General features: G+C 50.9%; 1 protein-coding gene and 1 long non-coding RNA gene across 13 annotated transcripts; one reads left to right on the forward strand and one right to left on the reverse strand.

Moving 5' to 3' along the window:
* Window positions 1-23,258, reverse strand: VEGFA (vascular endothelial growth factor A). 12 transcript variants are annotated; one of them, XM_064648484.1, is made up of 9 exons: window positions 22,181-22,889; window positions 16,288-16,339; window positions 11,001-11,197; window positions 9,182-9,258; window positions 8,735-8,767; window positions 8,440-8,571; window positions 5,949-6,020; window positions 4,693-4,824; window positions 1-2,628 (listed from the first exon to the last, which is right to left on the reverse strand). In XM_064648484.1, exons 1-9 carry the CDS (start codon window positions 22,244-22,246, stop codon window positions 2,607-2,609), a joined length of 783 nt encoding a protein of 260 aa, XP_064504554.1. In that variant the 5' UTR covers window positions 22,247-22,889; the 3' UTR covers window positions 1-2,606. The 12 variants fall into 12 exon arrangements, with proteins under 12 accessions (XP_064504554.1, XP_064504553.1, XP_064504560.1 ...); XM_064648483.1 differs by lacking the exon at window positions 22,181-22,889 and adding an exon at window positions 16,734-16,861; XM_064648490.1 differs by lacking the exon at window positions 8,440-8,571 and having other exon boundaries at window positions 22,181-23,258.
* LOC135411210 (uncharacterized) lies at window positions 17,063-18,985 on the forward strand. Its single transcript, XR_010429050.1, has 3 exons — window positions 17,063-17,176; window positions 17,246-17,379; window positions 18,802-18,985. It is a non-coding gene; the product is annotated as an uncharacterized LOC135411210 (long non-coding RNA).
* Window positions 23,259-24,249: the final 991 nt, after the last annotated feature.

The raw sequence follows: 24,249 nt of genomic DNA on the forward strand, positions 1-24,249 counted from the left end.
TCAGAATTAAATTCTTTAATACAAAAAAAAGTTTGTTTGTCGTCGTCGTCGTCGTTTTTTAAGATATATCTGTAATTTTTTTGTTTAAAAATAAATATGTACTAAGGAATATCTTGAAAAAATTCACTAGACACAATATGTAGTGTTAATATCTTTTTTCCCCGCAATTATTACAGATAAACAGTAGCACCAATAAATAAAATGATAACAAATATTAAAATTAAAAAGGAGAGAGATTCAAGATGTAGAATTTTCTATTTTTCCTGCTTCTTCTTTTTACATATATAAAAAAATCGTAGCGTCTATTTAATCCGAATCACACATATACATAAACATATATATATATACAAACACATAGCCAAATATATATATAGTATGTAGATGTATATCTAACCCTTGTCTCAATAGGAATGTGTAGGGGTAGGTGTTAGAGAAATTAATTAAATAACTGCCCATAACATGCTACTGACTCTGCCAACAATTGGGGAGATAAGGGATGGGACAACAGGAAGGTTAAATTTATACACAACAAGTACAAATAAAAAAAAAAAAGGTACGGCTTATAAATAGTTGAAATTAAATATTAACAAAGAATACTGAAAAATCCCTACTCTTTAATTAAATTATCTGTTTAATTTCTAATTTAAAAAGGGATATTAAATAAGTATATAAAACACTTTCTCTTCCCTCCCCCCGATCGGAAGCCTCTGTCTTGCGCACGATGCAGCATGAGTATTATACATTGCAGATGCAAGCACCCACCCATGTGTTTTCTCTCCTTCTGAAAGCCATCGGTTGGATGGGGAGATCCTAGTGGTTAGTAGTCGCTTGTTGTGAGTCTGTTTTTAGACTGTCTTGTCTTTTTGGAAGCTTTCCGTGTTGTACATTATCAGGCGTTGAAAATACAATTGCAGATGATGTTTGGCAGCATTCTGACACAGACCGAGTACCTTTTTGATTATTATTATTAATAATAATAATTTTAATCACAGAACTAGATTATATATATCCACATAGATGTACAAACACACTTTCGGGGGGGGTGTGTGTGTGCGCGCATGTGTAAGGTGGGTTTCACATACACCACAGTGTATATTGCCGATACACACATAGCCAAGATTCTCATGACATGGCTAAGGGACTCTGCCTGCCTTCACATTTGATTCCCCAGCTCAAGATGTGGAAAAGGGGCCTGATATTTACAGTATGTCATAAAAAAAAAGTCTTGACGTTCTTAAGGGTCATTCACACTGGGCACGCAAACTGAAGGCAGCAAAAGTTCCTTTCTTTTTTCCCCCTTCAATCTTGGCATACAAATATATTATTTTTTTATATATATATATGTATAAAAATAAATATATATATATAAAAAAGAGAGAAAAACACATACATACATACATACATACATACACACAGACACAAATGCGTACTTTCACATACATACGCACACACACCCCCTACTGTGTATATACTTTTGATTAATATCCCTTTCCAGAAATGTTCCGTAAGCATCTTGGATGCTCTTGAGTGGCAGCTCTGTGCATGAAGAAAGCAGACAGTGCTGAACAACTGTGTGGCTATGCACCGGTCCCCATTCTTGCTTCAGCACACTGTAGACCTTGTGTCCTTTTGCAGCCACCAAGGGCGGGAAATCTAGACTCCTGTGATACTTCCGTGAATGGAAAGCTAGTGCGCATCAGCTGCCCACCATCCTTAAGAGAAGCCAGCACGTCTCTCTGGCAAAGTTTCTATAGCAAATAAAGTCAACGCAAAATGTACACTGACATCCCATGTCCCATCAAGGCAGGCAGATTATGAGACGAGTAAGGGCGAAGGTTGGGGGAAGAGAGGGGAGGAGGAATCCTTGATCACGGAGACGGCCATTTCCTTGGCCTTTGACCCATCGCACCACCCTAGGATGCCGCTCTTTGGAACTCCCTGCCCATCCTCTCCATCACCTCTCCTCCCTGTCCCAGGCAAGGAGAAGGTGGTTTGTGGTACAGCACACTCTACAGAGAAACAGCGGAGGCCGCACAAGTCAGTTAGAGTTAAGAAGTTTACACCCAGCGCTTCTACTCAGTCCAGTCTTAGCTTGTTTCTTATGCCCCAAGTAGCCCGCTTGTGTCCACAGCAGTCGAGTATTATCCAGTGAAGACACCAATAACATTAGCAATGTTAAAAAAAATAATCAGTATATATATATATTATATATATATGTGTGTGTGTGTGGTTAAGATATACATATATGTATATATAGATGTGGTTAAAATATATATACATATATATATATGTATATGCATGTATACACACATATATATGTATGCATGGGAAAACCCATCAAATACACCCCTATAAGTCTTCCTGGCTCTGTTATTTAGCAGCATGAAAAGAAAAATAAAATAAAACAGTTCAAAACCCAAAGGTGAATTCTGTGCGGCGGGTGCCTTGGGGAATGTTCCTTCCGGAGTCCATCGTCCGTACTGAAAGTGCTGTGCTCTACCGATCCTTCATTTTTAGGGTTCATTTGGATTAGTGTTTTGTTTTTTTCTGTCCAGGCGAGAAATCAGGCTCCAGAAACAGGGCTGTTCCCCCTTCTTTTCCGCTGCTCACCGTCTCGGTTTTTCACATCTGTCAAAGAGGAGAGGGAAGGAAAAAAAGAGAATGGGGTTAATTTTTGGGATGAGGGTGCAAGTAGGACAGAGAAGGGGTGGCTACTGTGTTTAAGAGCACATGGTGTTAAGACATGGCATGATGTCACTGGTGGGGTGAAATGCTGTGCAGATGGGGCAAATCAGCTGAGAATCTCAGTCCCATGAATCAGTCGATGAATTCTACTCCCCCAGGCTCACCTATACGGAGTGGGGGGAGATACTCGTACAGGGGTAAATTTAGGAGCAGAATCAGTGGCTTCCTCACAGATGAGCTGAGTGTTTTGTTTGCACCCTTTCACACCATGCGCACACAAATACACACAAACACACAGAAAAACAAGGCTAAGCAATGCATGCAGAAGGACACAACCCCTCAGCTCTCCACCTAGCCTCTTGTTTGGGTCGGAAGCAATGCAGCCAACAAGGCCTCATGCAGGCAAGAAGGTGAAAAGTAAGTGTCTTTCATTCCACTAGCTGCCATGAGCAGGGGTTAGCACCAGAGAACAGCAGCAGCCTGAAGAAGCAGCAGGAGAAATGAGAATTTGCCCTCCCCCATTGGGCCCAATTCTAAATCTAAGAAAGAGCATGAGGAACTCCAGCTTAATCAGCTTTTTATCCGGAAACTGATAATCTAACCACTCCTATGACTCCTTCCTATTTTTCTGGCCAACACACCAACCTCCCTTAGTGCCAATTATCCCATCACAGTGAAATTAGTAAACCCCTTCTGTCATCATGACTTCTTGGGCTATTGTTTGGCTTTTCTTTGTATTTGTTACTATTTCTCACCCTTCAAACCTTGTGGGGTAATTTTCAGCTATTCTGGGCTTTGGGACAGCAGCAGGGGGAAAAAGGCCAAAGGTCTCAGGCTTCAGGGGTTTTGCTCACTAGGAGAAGCTTAACTCCAGAAGTTGCTCTATTCTGGCCCCTCCATCAATTACTCTCCCACTGAAACTAAAGCATCTCAGAAAAATTCTCTGTATACAGAGCAGTTTCTACCACCCTGGCAGTGCCAAAGCCTCTCTGGTTTGGGCACAAAGCATTTTCATCTCCTAGATCTCTGTGGAAAGGATCTGAGTTCAGAGTCAGAGCCAAGGGCTCATTAGCAACCCCATTTCTATGTCTCTCTCTAGACAGGTTGGATGATCCTACACCAGAGATGCACACATACCTTGTGCGAGTCAAGATACCCCACTGAGTTCACCAAAGTGCTCAGACGGGAAACAAGAATCAGTTTCTGCACGTGTCTATGCCACAGATGGTGTGTGACAGTCCTCAGATGACACATGCACAGCATGGGTCTTTAAAAAAACACCAACCCCACACTGCTTTTGTATCTCCCACCTCACACCTGAATACGCATCTCTGCCTTCACCCAGAGACAGACTTAATCCTGCTGTATCCCATGTCACAGACCTGAATGCTGCCCCTCAAACCACAGCTCTGGACAGGACATGGACAGGGAACTGTGAGCACAGTGCAAGAGGACAGGCTGGTCTCCCTGGATTTTAGAAGAACAAAGAGGCAAAGGAAAATGTAGGCACAGCCTTGAGGGAGGCTCCTGGTGACTTTCCTCATTCTGCACACAGCAGAGCATCTCATCTACAAGCCGCAGAAAAAGGGCTTGGAAGACAGGGGTGATTAAATCCTAGTCAGTCAAGGATTTGTCTTTGTCCAACAGTATGCTCAGAGTCACGTACAGATGATGTACAGAGGGCTACAGATCCTCCCCTGGCTACCTCAGCAACACGAACTCCATTATCTTGTTCTACGATACAGGATACCTGAGAAAGAAATGCCTTGTCTCAGGGAGCCGTCCCCGTCCAAGTCCTGACAGCACATCTGAAACGCACAGCTGCCCTCTGAACCAGGGAAAATCTGTCCTCATCCCAGTTAGCCCCTCTGCCCTCTGGCCCATGTAGGACAGAGAAAAGAAGTAACCATATAGCACTGGTGCCAGAAGTCAGCAGGAAGCAAGCTCCCCCCCTCTTTCTCTTTCTCTCTCTTTCTCTTTGTGTGTTTCATCCTTCAGGACACAAACCTGCAAGTGCGCTCGTTTAACTCAAGCTGCCTCGACTTGCAACGTGAGTCTGTGAATTTGCAGGAACATTTACAGGTCTGGGGATCTTGTACAAACAAGTGCTTTCTCCTCTCTGAGCAAGGCTCACAGTGACTGCAAAAAGGCAAAAGGAAAGATGTCTAAGCTACAGCGCTTCAGCAGAAAGAAAATACACATGCAACACCCTAAACATCAAAGCAATCCCCTTGCCCCCTCCCGCAGCCCCCATGCTGCCCACTGGAGTGTCGCAGGCTGGTGGATTTTCCAGCAGCACTCTGACAGCCCCAGGACAGCACCCCCTTGCATTAGCGTAAAGAGAAAGAAAACAGGCCTTCTGCACAGTATTCACAAATGCTGCATTGGATCCATCGGCTCAGGCCAGAGGGAGGAAGAAGGGGAAAGCAAGGATGGGAAGGTGAGAGGTCCCAGCCAGCTACTGACATATCAATGAAAGAAGTTCTCTGAAGTGGGCTATTTGAGTAGAAAGAGGCCAGTGACTAAATGAGTTTTAGATAACACAGGGTCTCTGCTCCCCTGCAAAGTAGCTTACCCCTGCAGCTGGCACTGCCCTCCTTTTTGTAAGCCCCATCTCAACCTTGCCACCTAGGAGTCTCCTACAGAGGAGCCGTGAATTAACAATGCAGAATTTTGTGAATCACCATAAGAGAGGCAGAACAAAAGAGACAGTGAGAGAGACAGTGAGAGAGAAGCCACCAAATCCAGCAGAAAGAGAGAAACAAAAAAAAAACAACAGAGAGCGCACCCGCCCCAGTTCCCCAGCACCCCCTCTCCAGCTTCCCGCTGTCCCACCTCTCCTCTCCACCTGTGACTGCACCAGACACACACTCACACGTGCGCACACACGTACACACACACATGCATGGCAGATGCCAGCCTGCCTGTCACCAGTCGCCATAGCAGTGAGGGCACAAGACGAGTGGGGGAAAGCAGGTGAGTTGGAAGGCATGAAGAGGTGCAAGGCACTCGCCCATCTACCCGCACTCTTGTGCCTTGGGAAAATAGTCGCCACTGATGATTAGAGAGCCAAGCAAGCTAGAGCCGCCTTCCCTGAGACAGCCTTAGTGCCAGAGCGGTGCCGCCACCAGTGCCGCCCCTGCAGGATCCGCGGCCCACCAGTGACTGGGAGGGGAGGGTGAGATTTGAGTGAGCAGCAAGCAGGCAGATTGGTTTGGGGAGAGGGAGGGAAGAGACTCTACAAGCAGAGGACACAAACGTACAAGCTGAGTGGTTTGTACCGGCCTTTCTTGCGCTTTCTCTTTTGACCCTTCCCCTTTCCTCGCTTTGATTTTCTGGAAGAAAAACAAAACAAAAAAAAAGAGAAAGAGAGAGAGGGGGGGAAAGAAAGGGAGAGAGAGAGAAAATGGAAGAAAACGCAAGGAAGAAGAGAAAAAAAATACAGCCATGTGCCTTGCTGGGAGGGGAGCAGCACATGAGGCAGGACTGGAGGGTAAATCCCAGGGCCGAAGCACAGATCTCCACCTTGCACACACATTCACTGGCCCTCTGGCGCTCCGGTCAGCACCACAGCCAAGCCAAAACCAGGGTACTCAGCAGAGACCACCTCCAGCAGAGCTGCTGCGAGCAGAGGTGGATCTGCTGAAGACTCAGATGGGCACCTGCCCCCTCTGAGAGGGGCAGTGGGAAAGGGACAGGGGGTGAGGGAGAAGGAACAGAAAGCTTGGTGAAAGCATCACGCAACCGCAGTGAGCGCAGACAACCATTCCAGGCAACAAGCACGGGCGCACACCAATCGGCAAGAGGCAACCTGAGTGAAAGGGTTCTCTCCAGGGAAAAGGAAACCACTCTGACCTGACGCACTGACTGGCACTGGGTCTAGGCAGCAGCTGAGCTCCAACAGCTCTGCTGCAGGGCTGGTGGCAATGCTGCCTTGGGATGGGAGCCTGGCCTCAGCAACCCACAGACAAGGGGAGAGATCTGGTCTTCACAGCACTGCTGTGTGGGAGAGGGCTATCTAACCTGAAGGCTTTGCTCATCCACCGCACTTCCTGCCTGTGGTTCAGAGGACTCCAGGACACCCTACTTGAATGTCTGAAACATCCCCTCTGGCAGTCTCCATCCTGAGTACTGAAGGGGAAAGAGGGGGAAAACTGACTTAGTTATTCTACTCAGGAGATAACCAGCAAGCAGCTTTCAGTTCTTCCCTCCTTTCCTTCCTGTCACCTTCCACAAGGATCTGCCAGACAGACAAGCAGATGGAGCCAAGGTATTGACTCCATTCTGAGAAATTCACCAGTTGCCTCTGACTCTTGGGCAGGAGCTGGGACAGGCAAGGGCTAGGACATGCAGTCCTGGACACTAACCATGGATCCCTATGGGCCATTGAGAGCACAGGGAGCAAGGGAGGCTGGAGCCTGTGCTGCTCCTTGAGCCACACTAGCACAGGACCAAGGGAGAGACATCCAAGGAGAACACCCTAGGCAAAGCACTAGGGCTTCTCAGGCAAATGAGTCCCAGCTCTGCGGCACTTCTGCAAAGGCTCCCTCGTTCCCTGTTGCAGCCTACCTCAGGAGAGAGCTGTCAAAGGGAATTGAGAGGCAGAAGAGAAAGCACCATAGGTGTTTCCTAGGCCCTGTTCAAGTCATCTCACTGGAACAAGTCTCAGAGCATCAGCTCAATCCTGGTTCTGCCCTACATGTCAGGCAGGAGTCACAGGGAGATGGTGAGGGGAGGAAAATCAACCTGAAGGGAGGAGAGGGGTACCAATATAACAACTTTCAATCCAGCACAAATCAAAGTACACCAGCCTCTCCCATCCCTTCCCTTCCTTCCCTGGGGAGTGCAGAACCAGCAAAGAGCAGGCAAGGTGCTGTTAGAAGAGGAAAGTGAATGCAACACAGTTGGAGCTGGCTGCTACACCCACACCCCATCCTCACCAGAGTTCACACAGACCAAACTCTTGCACACCTTCAAACCACAGTACCACACAGACCAACCGTCCCCAACACGGCCCTGCGCACAGAGGAGTGTTGGCTGCACACAGCCCGATGCAGCCAGGAGCAGATTTCCAGGGGGAGGAGGAGAGGCTGGAAGGCAGCTAGAAATATACAACCACCAGGAGAGGGGTGAAAGAAGTTCTCTCACTCTCCTGTTTGCTCCCTCTGTCTCTGTTTCAGCCTCATCTCCAAACATTCACCCCTTTCTTTCCAACTCCGCACCTCTAAATGGCAGAGTTGCTTTCCCAGTCATGCGCAGTCCAGCTGACCCTCTCACCCAGAGAGGTCATTCCTTCTTTTCGACAGTGTTTCACATTTTGTGCTCATTCCTCAGACTACTGCAGGATGAGAGCTTATATTTCTACTTCCACAACCTCTTTACTTTGGGGAAGAAGTAAAGGGAAGGTTGTGCCTTAGCCTCCTTCACATCACCAGAGCAAATCCATCAGATTGCAAAAAACCCTTATGAAAGCCTCCGCCAAGACCCAGCAAGGACATCCATCTCCCTTCATACCCTCCCAGGTCCCCACCCAACCAAAACCAGTGTCACATCCTGCATGGCATCAGTCCTGCCTCACCAGGCCTTTATTGCCACCTCTCCCTGTAGCCAGCAAAGTTCCTACCCAAGCTGCTGTGAAAGAAGCCAGCAAGTACTCACTCAAGCAGCAAGAAAAAAATTAATAATAAAGAAAGGCAGCGATTTGCAGTAACCAGAAACACCCCAGAAAGAGGGAAGGGAGAATGGGGGCTGCACCTTGAATCCATACTGGTAGGACAGACACGACGGCATTTCCCTGACTTGGGATAATGCATTAGGAATGACTGCCATGGCCATGGGTCATGGAGTATGAAGGAAGGACCATCAGATCTGGGTTTCTGTGCCCACCTGGAATGGATTCAGAGTGTTGCTCCATGCACTACCATACGCCATTTCCAAAAACACCTTCTCAAAGTGAGTATCTCCAACCAAAGAAAAGGGCAAGGGGCAGTGGGGCAAGGAAACACCAACCAACCACCAAAAGAGGAAGGAGGAAAGGCTTGTCACTTACTTTTCTTGTTTGTTTTTGACATCTTTCTTTGGTCTGTGGGGGAAGAGAGAACAAAGGCCTCATTAGAAAAGAGCTTACCACGTATACTTCCAGTATTATCCCCAGTTCCCACCAAGTCCAGGGAAAAACATGTTCAGTCAGCATTGTAGGATGCCCACGGCACAGGTTAAGTCATCCGTCTCAAAGTGTTTGCTCTCCTGTTGCACCTCACTGGCAACCAGTGCCAAAAGACCCCAGGTTGCAGACTAGCACTGTCCACCTGTGATAGCTAGAGATGGAGGAGCCCTGCCAGCAAAGGATTGCTTTTCCCAGGCTTGGCCATCCCACTGCAAACCAAGTGAGGAGACTGCAGAAGCCTCTGAACAACAGTCCCAACCCAAAGGCAGAAAAAAGCAAAGGCTCAGAATAAGTTTATTGCAAGAGGAACCAGTGCTGCTCCATTCTCACCTGCAGTCACATTTACTGTGCTGTAAGAAGCTCATGTGTGATATGTGCTGACTCTGATGGGGTTTAATTCTCATGATCTGGAATGAAAGAAACAGAGAGGGTCACTGCCCATTCAGTCTTCATATTCACAACTCCAAAGCAGCCTGCTGCACAGCAAAGCATTTGCACCCCAGGTGCTCATGGGAAAAGCATGGCAGAGTTTGAGCTAGCTTTGAGGCCCTGTTCTCCCAGTCAGGGAAGGCCTTTGATCACAAGCAAGCAGCAGCAACACCAGATTTGTGCCAAAGCTCTGTTTGCTCATGCTTGCCAGGTGCCAGCACTAGTGGACTGCCTTGGAGACAGGCATGGGAGAGGGCATAAAACCATAGCAAGGTTCTCACTGAGCCATCCCTGGTTGATGCTAGAGCAGCAGTAAGAGAACATCCAGCCTGCTCACACAGAAGCAGTACTTCAGTCTAACACACAGGTCCAAAGCATATCTGACTCCTTTTCCCTAGGCCATATCTTCCCAGCTGACATCTCACTTTCTCAGTGACTCAACACATAAAATAAATCTGAAGATCTGTGCTTAAAAGAGCCCTGCACAGCCAGACATTACCCAGCCCCCAATCCCAGGTGCCTCCAGGGAAGTTATATTAGAAGATATGTAATATTGTCACAGTCTCTCAACCCAGAACGTGTCCAGACCACTCTAGCATTTTTACCAGAGATCTGCTTAAGAGCCTCTGACCCTTTACAGGCATGCAGGCATACCAGCCAAGAACTGCAGTTCAGCAAGGAATGGTAGGAAGAAAACCATCCCTAGCTACATCATGCTAGTATGCTCTGGTCCAGGCTGGAGCCCGCAAGGGGAAAAGCAGTATGGGGAACCATGGAAAGGGACAGACTGGTTCTCCAACAGAGTTTAAATACAGCTCAAATAACAAGTAAAAAGAGCCTGCTGGGTAATCACTCAGCACTGCAAATCTCTCATCGATATCAAAAAGTGATGGTAATATTTACCGTGGCTGTTCAAGAGCCTGAGGGACAAAAGTAGATGAGGGAGCTGTGGGTTATGGATAATGGGCACCAGCACCATTTTGGACACAAGCTGGGATCCAGGCTGACAGAAAAGGGCAGTAATAAAGCTCTCTAAAGCAGTTTGCATCTTCCCCACTTGCCCAGCCTTTGCAATCATGGCCATCTCTGTCTCTTCCAAGGAATGAATTCAACAGCCTCCAAACAAAGGAGGAAGATGCCCAGAGGCAGAAAGGCTTTTACACTTGACACTGAAGCAGTGTGTTTCTTAGAGCCCCTTTCATCCCTGCTGTGCCAGCATAGCTAATGACACAAATCCCCTGCACCCCTGGTACAGGCTGACCTCAAATGCCCTGCAGGAGAGAGTACTGACAGGTTCTCCCCTTTTGCACTACTCAGCTGCCTTCAGAACAGCAGCTGTATGTACCAAATGCAGAGTTAAAGTGGAGCAAAGGCCCAAGGAGTATCTTCTTTGGGAACTCAGAGGTAATACCACTGGAAATGCTCCTTTGCATTCTCTAAGCACAAAGTGCTCCTTTGCAGAAATGCTGCTTTTCATCCTCCTAGCTACTGTATTTGGACAAGAGCCAAAACCAGATTCTCCTCTTAGCCTTAGACAGACACAGGCAACTCATCTTTTAGCCCTGCATGGTGTAACACTGGGCACCAGGGTCAGGAGAGGGTTTCCCTGGGGTAGGCTGCCCTTCCTCTGAATTAGCTGGGAGGTGGGACTTAGAGTGGTTGTGATGGCTGACTTGCTTCCTTCCAATCAAGCATGGCAGATTGCAAGTTGGGCCCTCACCTCCATTGTGACGTTGTACACATCCACAGGGACACATTCTAGGCCCTCATCGCCGCAGCAACCCGCACATCTCATCAGAGGCACACAGGATGGCTTGAATATGTACTCCACCTCATCAGGGTACTCCTGGAAAATGTCCACCAGGGTCTCAATTGTCCTGCAGAAGCTGCGCTCGTAGACTTCCAGGAATTTGATAACTAAAAGGAGGAATGGAGGGAATAAGTTAATGAAAACTTAGCTCAAGAATGTCTAGTGCTTTGCCCCTTAAAATGAGCCAGACAGCTGCAACACAACTACCCTGTGCTTTTCACTAACAGTCTTGCAGTCCTAAGTCCTTTGTCTGTGTCCTACATACACACACACATAAGTGGGGAAGAGAAACAGACAATCTCTTCCTAAAGCTGCTTCGGGCAGCGGCGAGATAGACAAGAGACCCTCAATATTTGTCTCCCTGATGCGTGCCACAGGTGACTCTTCCCAAACCCCTTCTGTGCTATTCCCCATACTCCTGGGATGCTGCCACTAAGCATATCAGCCAAAAAGCACCTGAAGCTGCAGCAGATGATCTGCACTCTGGATTAAGGCCCTTCACCCCTTTGCCCTTTACCCCCTTTCAAAACAGCCAGTGGATGCCTCAGTGGGTTTTAGAAGGCAAGGGAATAAGCCAGAAGGATCCCTCGTACAGACCTTGGCACAGAGACGCTTTCAAGAACAGAGGTTCTGAACCATGCAGCTATGTATTTTCACTCTTGCTGTCAGCTACCTCTTTTGCCCACGCAGAACATGCACCTCAGCAGGCCACCTCTGAACCACAACAGCACCCTACAAGTCACAGCCTCCGTGTCTCCATGCTGACCACTTTCCCAGACCAAGGAATCAAGTCACTCACTGAAAGATTCAAAGCAAGCCCACAGGACCCCCAGGATTAACTAGACTATATATTTGGCTACTGAACCACAATGAGACAGTGTGGGAGAGGGAACAGGGTGGATCTGCCATTATCCCGTGCCTTCCCTACGAGTGGAGCAAACATTAACTGCTTGCGATCTGCACTGATTTCACAAGCATTTCTCAATGTTTCCCAGTCTCTTGCCAAAGCTTCATTTTGCTGCTTGGTCAAGGGTTGGAGAGATTTAAAGAGATGAGAGATAGGATAGATAAGTACACACGCACAAAACCCAGATGCTAACACACTACTGCAAACAGCGAGTACCTGGAGCCCTCCAGGCCCCCTAGCTCTACCAACATGCTGGCAACGGAGGATGTCTCAAATGGAGCACAGGATAAGAGTACACACAAAGAGATAGTACCTGCCCCATGCTGTTATGCACTATAATGATCCACCTGTACAGTATGCAGTCGTACAGCACCAAGGTTGATAACTCAGAGTGATAAGAGCAAACTGCTTGCATCATGGAAAATAATGGTCTCCAGTAAGCGTTTCTAAAGTGCCCTGAACTTGTGACAAACTGGCATAAAGGTTACTTTGCCACAAAAATGCAAAAGCTTCAGGGCTTGGAGCTCACAGCCCGCAGTTAATTGTTGAAAGTTAATTCTAGGTCATGCAGGGCTGACAGTGCCCCAGTGCTGAAGTGATGAGAGCAGGTACAAGAGGGGAGGAGCTTCCATCCAAGGAGTCTGAAGTGTGTCAAGAGAGCGTGAGCGGCTATTAAAAGAGAAAGTGGTCTGTGAAAGGGAAATGTAGCCTGGCAGGCATGGACTGCTTGTTGGTATTCCTTGTCTAGAAGACAGCATGTTTCTGTTCCCCGTTCCTTCCCTTCCTCTTCCCTCCTCCCCTAAGTGCAGTATATCTCCTATCTATTCTCCTATCTTGTCTGTGGCTACCTCATTCTTCCTGTTTCCCTTCAGAGTGACCTTAGTTACTGCCTATGTTCCAACAAGTTGGACAACTTAATATGTGGGAAATTCTGCAAGCACAATGACAGTTGCTGAATTGCACTGTTGATTATTCACATTCTGCCAGCAGAAAGGATCTGGGAACTCTGGCAGAAAAGGCACAGTTCTGGATAAAAATGCTTACAGATCTACATCAAGGGGAGGGATGGAAGGTAAGAGAGAGGGAAAGCATCAGTTACCTGTACAGATCAAATGCTCCCCACCACACCAGTCTGGGGCATAAAGAAGGCAGAAACCAAAACAGAGTAGAAAGCTGAAGTGAAACTGATCAATGCCTTACACACTTTTTTAAATGTTTGCACTACCCAAGCAGCTGGATTACACCAGAGAATCCAGACTACAGGTTGGCCACAGAACAGCACATTCAACTTCTTTTGCAGAGCCTTTACTTTCACCGCTGCACCCCAACAACTATACTTAAGATCTGGAAGATATGACAAGACCAAATCCTTCCCATAAAGAATCCAGGAGTTTTCACCTTTACTTTAACACATGATGATTTTACAAAGTCTGAATCAGCCTCTGAAAAGGAAACAGGGAATCTTTCCCTAGCTGCCAGTCAGAAAATCCTGCCAAGAAAGGTATGTTGCCTTGATATAGCCAGACACAGAGCAAGACATTGCACATGAGACTGTGCAACACTCCATAGTTCATTTGCACAGTTAGCACCCAAACCAAACTGCAGCGCATGACTGAGGTACAGCCATCCCCACAGCAAAGCCCTGCCCCTGCTATCATACCTACACTTCTACCCCTATGTACTGGGAGTCATATTCCACACTTTGCCAGGCTGATTCAGTCTGTGCTTCCTTTCCATTAGCCGTGTCAGGGACGGAAGAAGGTCTGTCTTTCATGGGGAAGCACAGGAAGGTCACCAAAGGACTAACACCACTTGGCCTGCTCCCTTCCTGCAATTTGGGCTTCAGCCCACGTTAGAAGTTAATCCTGCAATTAACCCACACCCCTACCCTGCAAAACACCTCCAGATTTGAGTCAGAGGTTCTTCATTGTGAATGGAGAGGGAAGCAAGGTTAAAATTCAGTCAGAGCCCACATTAACTCTTCGAGGCAGACATAGACACAGCAGGCAGGATTCAGTCCAAATTTGGAGCAGTCAAGTGGGAACATGCTGGACTAGAAAAGGAGAAAGTCTATGATCATTCTGCCTCCCTCCCCATCAATGGCTTAGGAGCAACACAGACACGCTGTTCTTTTAAAAATAAAAGTGCAGCCACAAGTGCTGGTGGTTTCCTTTATTTATACCAGAAAATCTTTTCTCATGGAACAAAGAGTGTTTGTCTGACTCCTCTACAACTTCCTGTGCCACAAAACATGTGGAAGGCTCTCTTGAGCACAAAAGGGTAGGGGCTGAAACTAAAATTACAGTCTCCAACCAGAGTAAGTTCATCCCAAATAAAGACCTGTCACCACTTGAAATCTCAGAGCAAGCACAAAATGGCCAAAGACACAAAACCACCTTTCGCACCAAACCCAAAGCCCCCAAGAGCTTCAGCAGAAGGAACTACACGGCTGTCCTTGTGTAACAGAGGCTCATCACTGTCTCCTCTTCACAAAGGAGAAACTGAGGTATAGAGACAGGACCTCTAAGGTCAAACAGCAGGACAGAAGGTAATGCCAGGAGTCCTGACTTCTAGCTCACCGATCCATTGCAGAACCAGAAATAGCACCAAGACAATACACCTAAGTCTCACCACTTATACTGCCAGACCAACTTCTCCTGCAATTCCATCAGCCTTCTTATGACAGAAGTTAATTCTGTTTGATTCTTCCCCTCTCCAGGAGGGATTTGTTGGACACAACGAATGGCAGAGATGAGGACACTAGCTCTTTTCTATCAACAGCAGAGGACTGGTTACCAAAATAAGCCTCACAGCAGGCTCCATCTTGATCCCTCTGGAGGCACTGAACCTTCTTCTGTTGACTTCAGCAGGAGCAAGGGTCAAGCGCTACAGGCAGCAGCCTGCCAGCAAATCAGAAACTTCACCCATGCAAAATGGACACCTATCGCAAACACAGCCTGCCACAAACCTCTGGCAACACACATGCAGTCTGTCACACCAATAAAGTTACAGAAATTGAAACTGACTGCTACCTAAGGGAAAAAAAAAGAAAAAAAAAAAGCCAATCTGAAGCCACACTGCTGGAGCCCTCTGCTGACCTCTGGCTGGAATAACGCTGAAGGTCACAGCCTGTGGGGACCCTGCAAGACACTAGCCAGACCCTGCCATGCAACGAGTGACCTGCTCTGCTACAAAAGTAAGGGGAAAACACAGTCAGGATGGTCCTAAAGCACCTGATGATCACCTCAGCCTGAAGGCTCCAAAGTCCACAGCCCTTTTACCCCACTGCTGAACTGAGGACTGTGGACAGAAAGCCAACCTCCTGACACACGCAGGGCTCCACTAGACAAGTTGTTTGCAGGAGGCATCTCTGACCAACCCCAGAGGGCTGACTACCCTCCTGATCTACATTTACTTTCACAAACCAACAAGGCAGAGAACACTTCCACAGCCTGGCCTTTGGGCAGCTGGAGAAACACAAAATCACAATGGCTGCAGAGGCACCACCTCATTTCCTATCAGGCAGTGGTCCCATCTGTACTGGACCACCAGGAATGAATTAAATAGAACCCATCAGATCACACTGCTGTCCCCTGCACCCGCAAAGCCTGCTAGCTCCAATCGGAGTAAAAAGGTGTATTTTTCGAGCCTGGCTTTGTACAGCACCCAGCAATATCCTGACTGGGGTGTACCTGGGACTGTCGGGAAGCATGAGACCAAAAAATCATCCTGGACGGCCCTTTTCTCCTTCTCTGCCCCCGGGGACCTGCTGCCTGGGGGCCGTTGGCTTCTGCTCTGGCCTTTGTTTGGGGGTCAGCCCTGGCCACCCAGACGGGCATTGCCAGCGCCCCCGGGAAAGAGGCGGGCAGCGCAAGATGACAAATCCCTTCCTACAGCACTGTGGCGAATCCCCAGCAAACTGCTCGCTGCTACCCAGCTCTTTGTGTGCGCCCGTGTGTCTGTGTATATATATATATATATAAATGAGCGTGCGTATGTGCACTAGCGCACGCACGCACGCAGTTTCCCTCTGAGTTGTGGTAAGCCAGCAGCGGGCTGGGCCAGCCCTGCTGCCCGCCCAGGCTCCGCGGCCGCCCCGGCGGCCTCGATCCGGCCCGGGCCCGCGGCGTGGGGCGGTGCAGCCGCCACGAAGGGGCCGATGGCGGCGGCGCCTCCCGCCGTCTGCCCCCTGCCCCCGCTCCCCGTGAGGTGCCGGCGTTGGCCGCCAGCGGCTCTGGGGGCTCCTGCCCCCGCCCGCCCCCGCCCGCCGGGAAGCCGCCCAGCGCTTACCTTCATTGGGTTTCCGCTCCCCGTCCCCCAGGGCAGGCGCAGCTTTCGACAACTGCAAAGACAACACAGAATCAGTCACAACACGGAACCATGACGCGGTCCCGGGGCGCTGGGGGATCCCGGGGAGGGGCCGAGGGCCCCGGTCCCGCCGCCGGCGGAGGGGCGGAGGGAGCCCCGGCGCTAGAGTGCGCCCCCGAGGCGGAGCCGCTCCCCGCTGGCCGCCCAGGCGGGCACAGAGGGACCTTTTGTTCCCCCCGTCCCCCGGGGAGCCGAGAGGGGCACGGGCGGCAGGGCCGCGGGCTGGGGACGGGGCTGGCAAGGCGGTGCGGCGGGCCCGAGAGAGGCCCCCAAACGGAGACACGCGTCCCCGGGGAGCCGCTGTCAGTAACTGCGGGCAAACACCGGGAGCAAACCTGAGCCCGGAGGAGAAAAGTAACAGGGGTGACCTGCTGCCGCCGACACGACTGGTGGGCCTGGGCACCGCTTCCTCCCGTAAAGGTGAACCCAGCAGAGGGGGGGGAGAAGGGCGGCCAGGCGTGAAAGGGCATCTCTCCCCTTTCAATGTCACACATGTCTATCGCCCAGCAGTGGTGGCCACCGAGGTGTCGGCATCTGGCCGGGTGTCAGGGCGATTAACTGTGACAGCACCACTTTGCCGACAGACGCAGCCAAACCGCCCAGGTTTCCTTCCTCTCTGCTGGAAGGGAGGGTGAGGCGCGCTCTCGCCTAACGGTCCCGGTCTCCAGCCCCCGCGTCGATCTCATTCCTGCGCTCCCCGCGGCTTCCCCTGGACGGGAATCAGAAAGGCCGCAAGCTCCGCATTCACTCCTGCTGCCTCTTGGGACAAGGGGCATTTCCAAACCACTGACGCAGGCAGCTGTGGTGACAGGTAACCCACCCCCAGATCTGTATGGAAAAGCATTACACCACTTTACTAAGGAAGTCTTTTTAATTCCAGGTGAAACAAGAACTCCACTCCTCCTGCTATTCGTGAGGGCTTTACCTCTGACGTAACTTTCCAGCCGTCAGGTTTCCCCCTGCTGTTCTGTTCTGAACCAAAACGAAAAATGCCCATTCTTCACTTCTCCCGAGGTACGCTGCCACCTGTGTGATGCCATCCACCCCAGAACTTGCTGCCTTTCACCAGAGGCCCAAAAGGAGCGTGGTGATACACACAAAGCTTTTAGGCTTAGAAAAATGCCCTCTGATCTCACAGCCAAAGACAGAGCTGAATTAAGAAGGCCAAGTCCACCCCAAGCTCATAACGTGAATCAGCCACCTATGGTCTTCTAGGCAGCTCCATGCACAGGGCGGCACCAGCATCCGAGCTGCCCAAAGTGTCAGTTTTTAAAAGAAGGGGGCAAGAGAGCAAGCTAGAAGCCCCTCTCCCAAACATTCCTTTGTGTCTGTGCACGGTTCCCTTTACCTAAGGTTCCCCTGACCAAACTTGCTTCTCATTTCAACCAAAGTCTTTCTGTACATGGGCATAACTCACCAGCCCAGACCTGAACCTCCCCATGCGTGGATCTGTTTCTTCTCTGGGGAGGAGGGGGCTGTGTGCCGAACCTCAGTGCTGTGACAAAACTTTAAAAAGCAGATTCCTAGAAACAGTTTCATTCCTGAAGTGTAAAGGTCACTGCAACAGCACAAACAAAATGGAGGCAGCGGAGGTTGCAGCAGCCTTCCAAAGCCACTCAGCGCCTGACAATCTATGGGTAAAAGGAAAACCGCATCAAGGGCAGAAAAGCCTCAATCTGCTACGGCACAGGAAGAGGATCACGAGCCAAGTCAGTTTATCCAAGTCACAATGCCCCCAAGACTTTTCGCAGAGGGATTTTTGGTTCACACACAAAATGACCACGACAGACTGAGCAAAATGAGCTCGGAGTCACCTTGAGGGACATTTTCACCCATTCTCTATGCAAGGCTACCCAGCGGGCTGCCAAGCCCACCACCTCCTCAGATGCAAACACACATGGTGTACAAGTAATGAGAAGCAGAAGCAAGCCACACGCTTTTACTGCTCACCTGTGCCTAGCCAGCACCTTGCCCTGCCGCAATGTAGTGGAGCAAGAGCCAGAACAGTCTTCCAGTGCTCACCTAGACCTGGGATGTGATCCCACATCAAGGATGGGCAATGAGATCAGTGCAAAGTGGGCAGAGAGCTTCTGAGCATTCCCAGCAGCACTCAGCAGAAACTAGAAAGGTTTCCCAGAACTATCAGTAACACACTCTCTGCTCGCTATTCCAAGAAACTTTTCTGCCCTTTCAGCAGTGCCTTTCACCTGTGGCTAGTGCCCTCAAAGCACGTCCACTAGAACAGCAGGTGAAGGGAGTTTTGTGCCTCACTTTAAACCAGTCTGCTACATATCAGACAGGGCAATGGGGAACCAAAAACATTCCATGGGACAAGCAGGCCCAATGTGCCCTTCGGTGGTAGCCTGAAGGTCACATTCTCCTCTGCTGGCTTTTAGCATTACCCAACAGTTCTGTAACTCAATTTTTTTCCAACAGATTTTCAACATTTCACAGAAGTGTGGAAGTAACCCCTGGCCTGGCCTTGAGAGTGGGATAAATGACCCCAGGAACGAGGCTGACAAAGAGGAAGCTTCTTTCTGTGCCCTTTGCAGGTCGCAGCTAATGTACATTCCTGCTGTGGAGTAAAACCCTCCCTAAGAAATAAACCCACTTCACACCATCCGTGTGTCTGTACCTTCCCTGTCTTCCTTCTCCCCTAAGGGAGCAAGCTTTTCTCTGAAGGGAGAGAAAAGGTTAATCAAGTCATTCCTCTCTAACCATCCCCTCACCACCACCACCAGCACTCTTTCTCTCCCTTCCCCTCCCCCTAATCTGTGCAGCCTCATTAAAAGAGCTTTGTAACTGTTTAGGACTGGAACAAACAATCCATCCACTTTGAGAGGGACTCTGGGACAGGAGTTAAGGCACTTTTCGTCTTAGGCACTAGAAATTCTCAGAGGTTTCTACTTAGAGGAGGGGGGGACGGGACTCACTACACTCCTTCTCCATTGTACATGCAGACAGAGGTCAGTAATCCCAGAAACTGCCAGCACAGCTGAGGCACCTCTGACAGAACAGAACAGATAGGAAAATGGGTTTGAGGTTGCTCAGGAATCAGTGAACCCCTCACATGGCAGCACCACGGGCTTCCCTCTCCCCTGCTCCCACAGGAGCGCTCCTGTTCCCAGCCTGCCCTCAGACCATGGGCCTGGAACATCTCTGGGGAAGGTGACCCGCTGCGTCCCAGCTGCCTACAGGCTGGGGAAGCAGGTTCTGGTGGCTCCCCATTGTGGCCTGGTGCAGAGGCACACCAAAGGCAGGGAGCCTGGTGGGTGTGCGATCATTAGCAGTCTAGTCACAGGCTTGCTCTCCCTCCCTCAGTGTCTAATCGCTGCCTGTTGCCTGTGGCAATACACTTGGTATATCCAGGTCTCTCCACTGTTCACTGCAGGAGAGTAAGACTCCCAGACCCTCGTCAGGGGTTACTTGTCACCAGGCTGCCAGCAGAACCCGCAGAGAAAGGAAGATGGGGAATGACCAACTGTCCCCCATTCTTTAGGAAATGGGTGACTGGAAGCAGACAACAATGTAACCTCTCTGATCCCATGGGGCATGAGGACTGTTCAGCGCAGCTCAGCAGAGTCAATCAGCTGGGAGGGCAGCACTGCAAAAGCACCTTTCCCTCCCTCTCCTGCACAGAAAGGCTATCACCACCAGTGGAGGCAGACACCTGTGGCATCAGCACTACCCGACCCAACTATGAAATAATTTCCCACCATCTCAGTCTTGCTGCAGGAGTGACCGTAACAACTCCCTCAGTAAGGAGTCATCCCCCTGCCACCTTCACCAGAGGAACACCTTGATTCCAGCATCCCTCTTCCTTCACTTCCAGGAAAGCTGCCCAGCACATGCTGGACCCTGCTTTCCCAACTCAGACTCTGCCAGAGCTTTTATTTAATGCTCTCTAACGCGCCTGGCTAGCTAGATAGGTTTTATTCAGTATGACAGCCAGATTAACAGTACAGATAAATATTATCATCAAAGCACAAAACCCTAGTCCCGGCGTGAAGAGTCATGCCTTCTGCCATGCCCAGAGTCATCGTCAAGCTGCCTACGTGAGATCTGCTGGTATTTCTAACGTTCCCATCACCGTGGTGCCCGGACGATCAACGGACAAATAAGGACAGAACCGAAGGGCAGACCTCACCGTCAATCTGCCTGAGCACTTACATGGCCCACATCACCCAGGTACCCGAACCTCTACCAATCTCTCATGCATGTGTTCCTGCAACATTTACCCCCAAGCCCCTGTAATTTTTCCCTACCTCTTTTTCCCACCATTATACTCCCTATTTTCTCATCTGCACCGTCCTCTAGCCTGGGAGAAAAGGCAGCATGAGGCTTTTATGCAGCTCCTGAGGACAGACAGATCTAGACTCTACCTGATCCGCCGTTTCCTCTTCTGGGGAAGAGGAAGGGGAGGGGAGAAGGAACAAGGGGAGGGTTAAAGGGTATTATCACTAGACACTGATACAGTTGTCTAACCTATAGCTAGGGAACAGATGCTACTGTACAAGTTTGCTGAGGAGCTGGGACGCAAAAAAAACCCTGTCCTGGGTGACTGTGGAAAAACTCTTGGAGAACGGAAAAAATTGTCCCACAAGCCAAATCTGGCAGGCAGGCAGCACGGAGCTGCTCTGTGCCACACTCAAGTGAGAGCTGCGCCTCAGTTCCCATCCAGCACAGCCTAATGTGCGGCTGTCACTGGATAAAGTAGAGATATAACAGGCTAGAAACAAAGCGTGCAGTGCTTGCATGACTTCAGTTACAGCTGAAATGGCTCCTAATTGGGGAGTTGCCTTCCAGCATCGGTGCTGAACAAACAATGTGAATAACTGATTAGTTTGCAAGCGACGTTTATTTTCATGATTATGGGAGATGATCTGGCCCACGCTCTCTCCAAGTGCCGAGGAGAAATGGCAGGAGAGAACTAACCTGTTATAACCTTTAAAACGTAATCCATGCCTGCCTCACGAACAGCCACTTTCACGTGGGTACTCTGTCTAAACCCCTTAATATCTCTTGGCAACACAGCCCTCTTGACTCTTTAGAAAACAGATTTATAGGACAGGTTTGCACAGGAAGCTGCCTTTCTTTTTTCTTTAAAAAGAGAAAGAAAAGGAGAAAGAGTTGGTTTCTAATCCGTCAGGAATGACAATGAGGTAAAAGTGACTGAAGAGGAAGAGAAGAGAAAAATCCATGGTTTTGTAATCTCGGTGCAGGAGATATGTATTTTGATTAATTTTTTTTTCCCAATCTGGAAGAAAATCAGGATCCATTTTGTCCTCTTTGATCTCTATTTGTTTTTCCGTCTAGGCATTTTGAACTCCACTCGGCGGTACGAACCCGAGCTGGGACCCAAGGCAAATACCGCCGAAACACCCTTTTGCAATGTCAGGAGACCCGAGGACGGGAGGCGAGGCTGATGCAAGAAGCCAGCGCGCTGCCTCCGTGCCCCGCGCCCCGCCAGCCGCAGCGCCCCGGCCCCGGCGGGACCCCCCGGCCGCGCCGCCCCGGGAGCCCCGCGCCGCGCACATGTGCGCGGACACTCCGTATGGCGCTGCCGGCTGCCCCGGAGGCCCGCGGAGATCCGGGCAGCGCTGTCCCCCCAGCTGCAGCACCGCACGCACACGTGCCTGCGCTGCGGGCACCCACCCGCACCCGGCGCCGACAGGGTGGCGGCACCGCACCGAGCAGGTGGGAGGCAGAGGGGGGGCAAGAAAACAAAAAGAGGGGGTAAAAAAGTATTTTCGGCCGTCTGCCCTCCCACCCCCTCCGGTACGCGTGGCACAAAAGCCCCCGTCCCGCCGCTTACCTCCGCGCTCTGGAGATAGAGCAGCGCCGCCAGCCCCCAGTGGATCCAAGTGAGCAGAAAGTTCATGGTTGCCGGCGCACGCCGCGGAGCGGGGCCTGCCGCGCTCCGCCTCGCCGCCGCCCCGCCGCCGCCGCCGCCCCGCCGCGCTCTCGCCCGCGCCTCCTCCGTGCTCGCCGCCGCCGCCTCCTGGGGTGCCGCCGGCCGGGCGCTGCGAAAGGTTCCGGGGGAAGGGGGGTTCCTCTTCGGGGTCTCCGGTTTCACCCCTCCATAAGCCCGGCTCTCCGCCGGCCCCCGCTGCTGCTTTCCGTGGGCGCTCCGCCGGGCCGAGCGCAGGCTCCGCGGCCGCCCCGCCGACGCCCGGCCCCCGCCGCCGGGCAGTCCGAGCTCCACAGCGGCTCCCGTCCGCGGCCGCTCTCCCCGCGTCGGGGCAGGCAGGCACCCGCGCCGCGCTCGCTCGGTTTCGCGCACTGACGCCAAAGTTTGCGCGGAAACTTTCAATGCATCTCTTTTCCTGAGCCCCCTCTTCGCGGCGGGTATCTCCGGCGGCTCCCCGAGCCGGGGTCGCCTCCCCAGGGGAAAGGGGCTGATCCCACAGCCGCTCGGCCCGACCCCTCTCCACAAGTCGGGGTGGCGGTGGCGGAGGGGACGAACAGAGCGTTTTCCTCCTGTCCTCTCTGCTTCTGTCTCTCTCTCCCTCACTTTTTCCACCGCTTAAAAAAAAAAAAAAATCAGAATAGTAATATATGGGGGGGAAAAAAAAGGAAGAAAAAAATCCAAACTGGCTAGAGAGGGAGGGAACTGGGGCGTGAGGAGGCTCTGTAGGAAAGGGAGGAAAAAAAAATCCCAGCGGATCAAAGTATAAGTGGGGGAAAATAAATTAAACGAGAGGGTAAAGCAAGGCGGCAAGCCAACAGCAGGTCCCGGTGCCCGGGGAGGGCTGCTCCCGCGGCGCGCTGTCCCTCGCCGGCGCGCGGTGCACTCCTCGCCCCCGGCGCGGCGGCAGCCCCGCTCCGCGCACTCCAGCGGCGGCTCCGCGCAGCGCCCTCCCCACCGCCCGGTCGCCGGCGCTCTGCAACTGCTCGGCGCTGCCGCGGGGAGAGACGCTCCGGCGAAGTCCCACCCCTCCCTGCCTATTCCCCTCCCTCTCCCCTCCCATCTCTGAGCTGGGAGAAAAGGCCACGGAGGTAGAGGGGTGCGTTGCCCCCCTCCGCCGCCCTCCGCCGTCGCCCCACGGGGGACCGCAGCCTCCCTGCCCCGCCTTCCCACGGCGGCTGCCCCGCGGGCCCTGCTTCCTCCACCCTTTCTACCCTGCCGATGGATGCATGTTCGGGTCAAAATTCACCTTGCCCGTGGGAATTACTCCAAAGTCCAGCACAGCCATTTGGGGAGAGGGAGCAGCGGGGGACAAATTGTAGTCACAGCCAATCATCTACCCCCCACCCCCACCCCCCCCAGGGCTTGGCTTTTCGGATACCGCGATGTCCTAGCACCTATGTGTTAAAGCGCTGAAGGGGGGATTATTCTCCTTTGGGTTTTATTTCTCTTAACCCAGTGCCATCTCCCCTTATCTCAGAGGCCTGCCTGTGCTGGCTGTGTGGTGCCCTGGTGTACAGAAGGGTGTCGTACTGAAAGGGGTGAAGGTTTTGCCACACGAACACCACTCTGCTTTCTGGGAAGGTATTTGGAGGGCAAAGAGGCAGCTTCGCTCCCTGGGTTTAGCGCAGGTATTCCCCAACCAAGCTCCTTTGCTCCTGTCACTCACAAAATTTCCTCATACGGCATACATAGTAACAATATGTGTGTGTCAACATACATAAATCTTTCTCCTGCTATCGTCCTCCAAGGACTTTAGGTGAGATAGAGTGGAAGTCCAGACTGGCAGATCCTGGGGCTTACTATGGACTGGGGGAAGGGGAAGGAGAAAAAGACACCGAAGAAAGAAAAGGCTGTATTATCATTCGAAAGCAGGTATTCCAGTGCTGTGCCACAGGCTCCTACTGATACAGGCAAAGCATTGGCTCTATAGAGGCACCTACTGGCTGAGAGAAATACATGAAACAAAACCCCCC

Source organism: Pseudopipra pipra, chromosome 3 (assembly GCF_036250125.1).
Source record: "Pseudopipra pipra isolate bDixPip1 chromosome 3, bDixPip1.hap1, whole genome shotgun sequence".
NCBI classification, from domain to species: Eukaryota; Metazoa; Chordata; class Aves; order Passeriformes; family Pipridae; genus Pseudopipra; species Pseudopipra pipra.

Bases quoted from the DNA above. Each gene is read 5' to 3' on its own strand.
- VEGFA (XM_064648483.1), bottom strand. From the start codon at position 16,859: ATGTGTGACATTGAAAGGGGAGAGATGCCCTTTCACGCCTGGCCGCCC. The intron at 9,259-11,000 runs GTGAGGGCCCAA...CTTTCATTCCAG, and splicing joins TGTACAACGTCACAATGGAG to ATCATGAGAATTAAACCCCA. The intron at 8,768-9,181 runs GTGAGAATGGAG...CTTCCCCCACAG, and splicing joins CACAGTAAATGTGACTGCAG to ACCAAAGAAAGATGTCAAAA.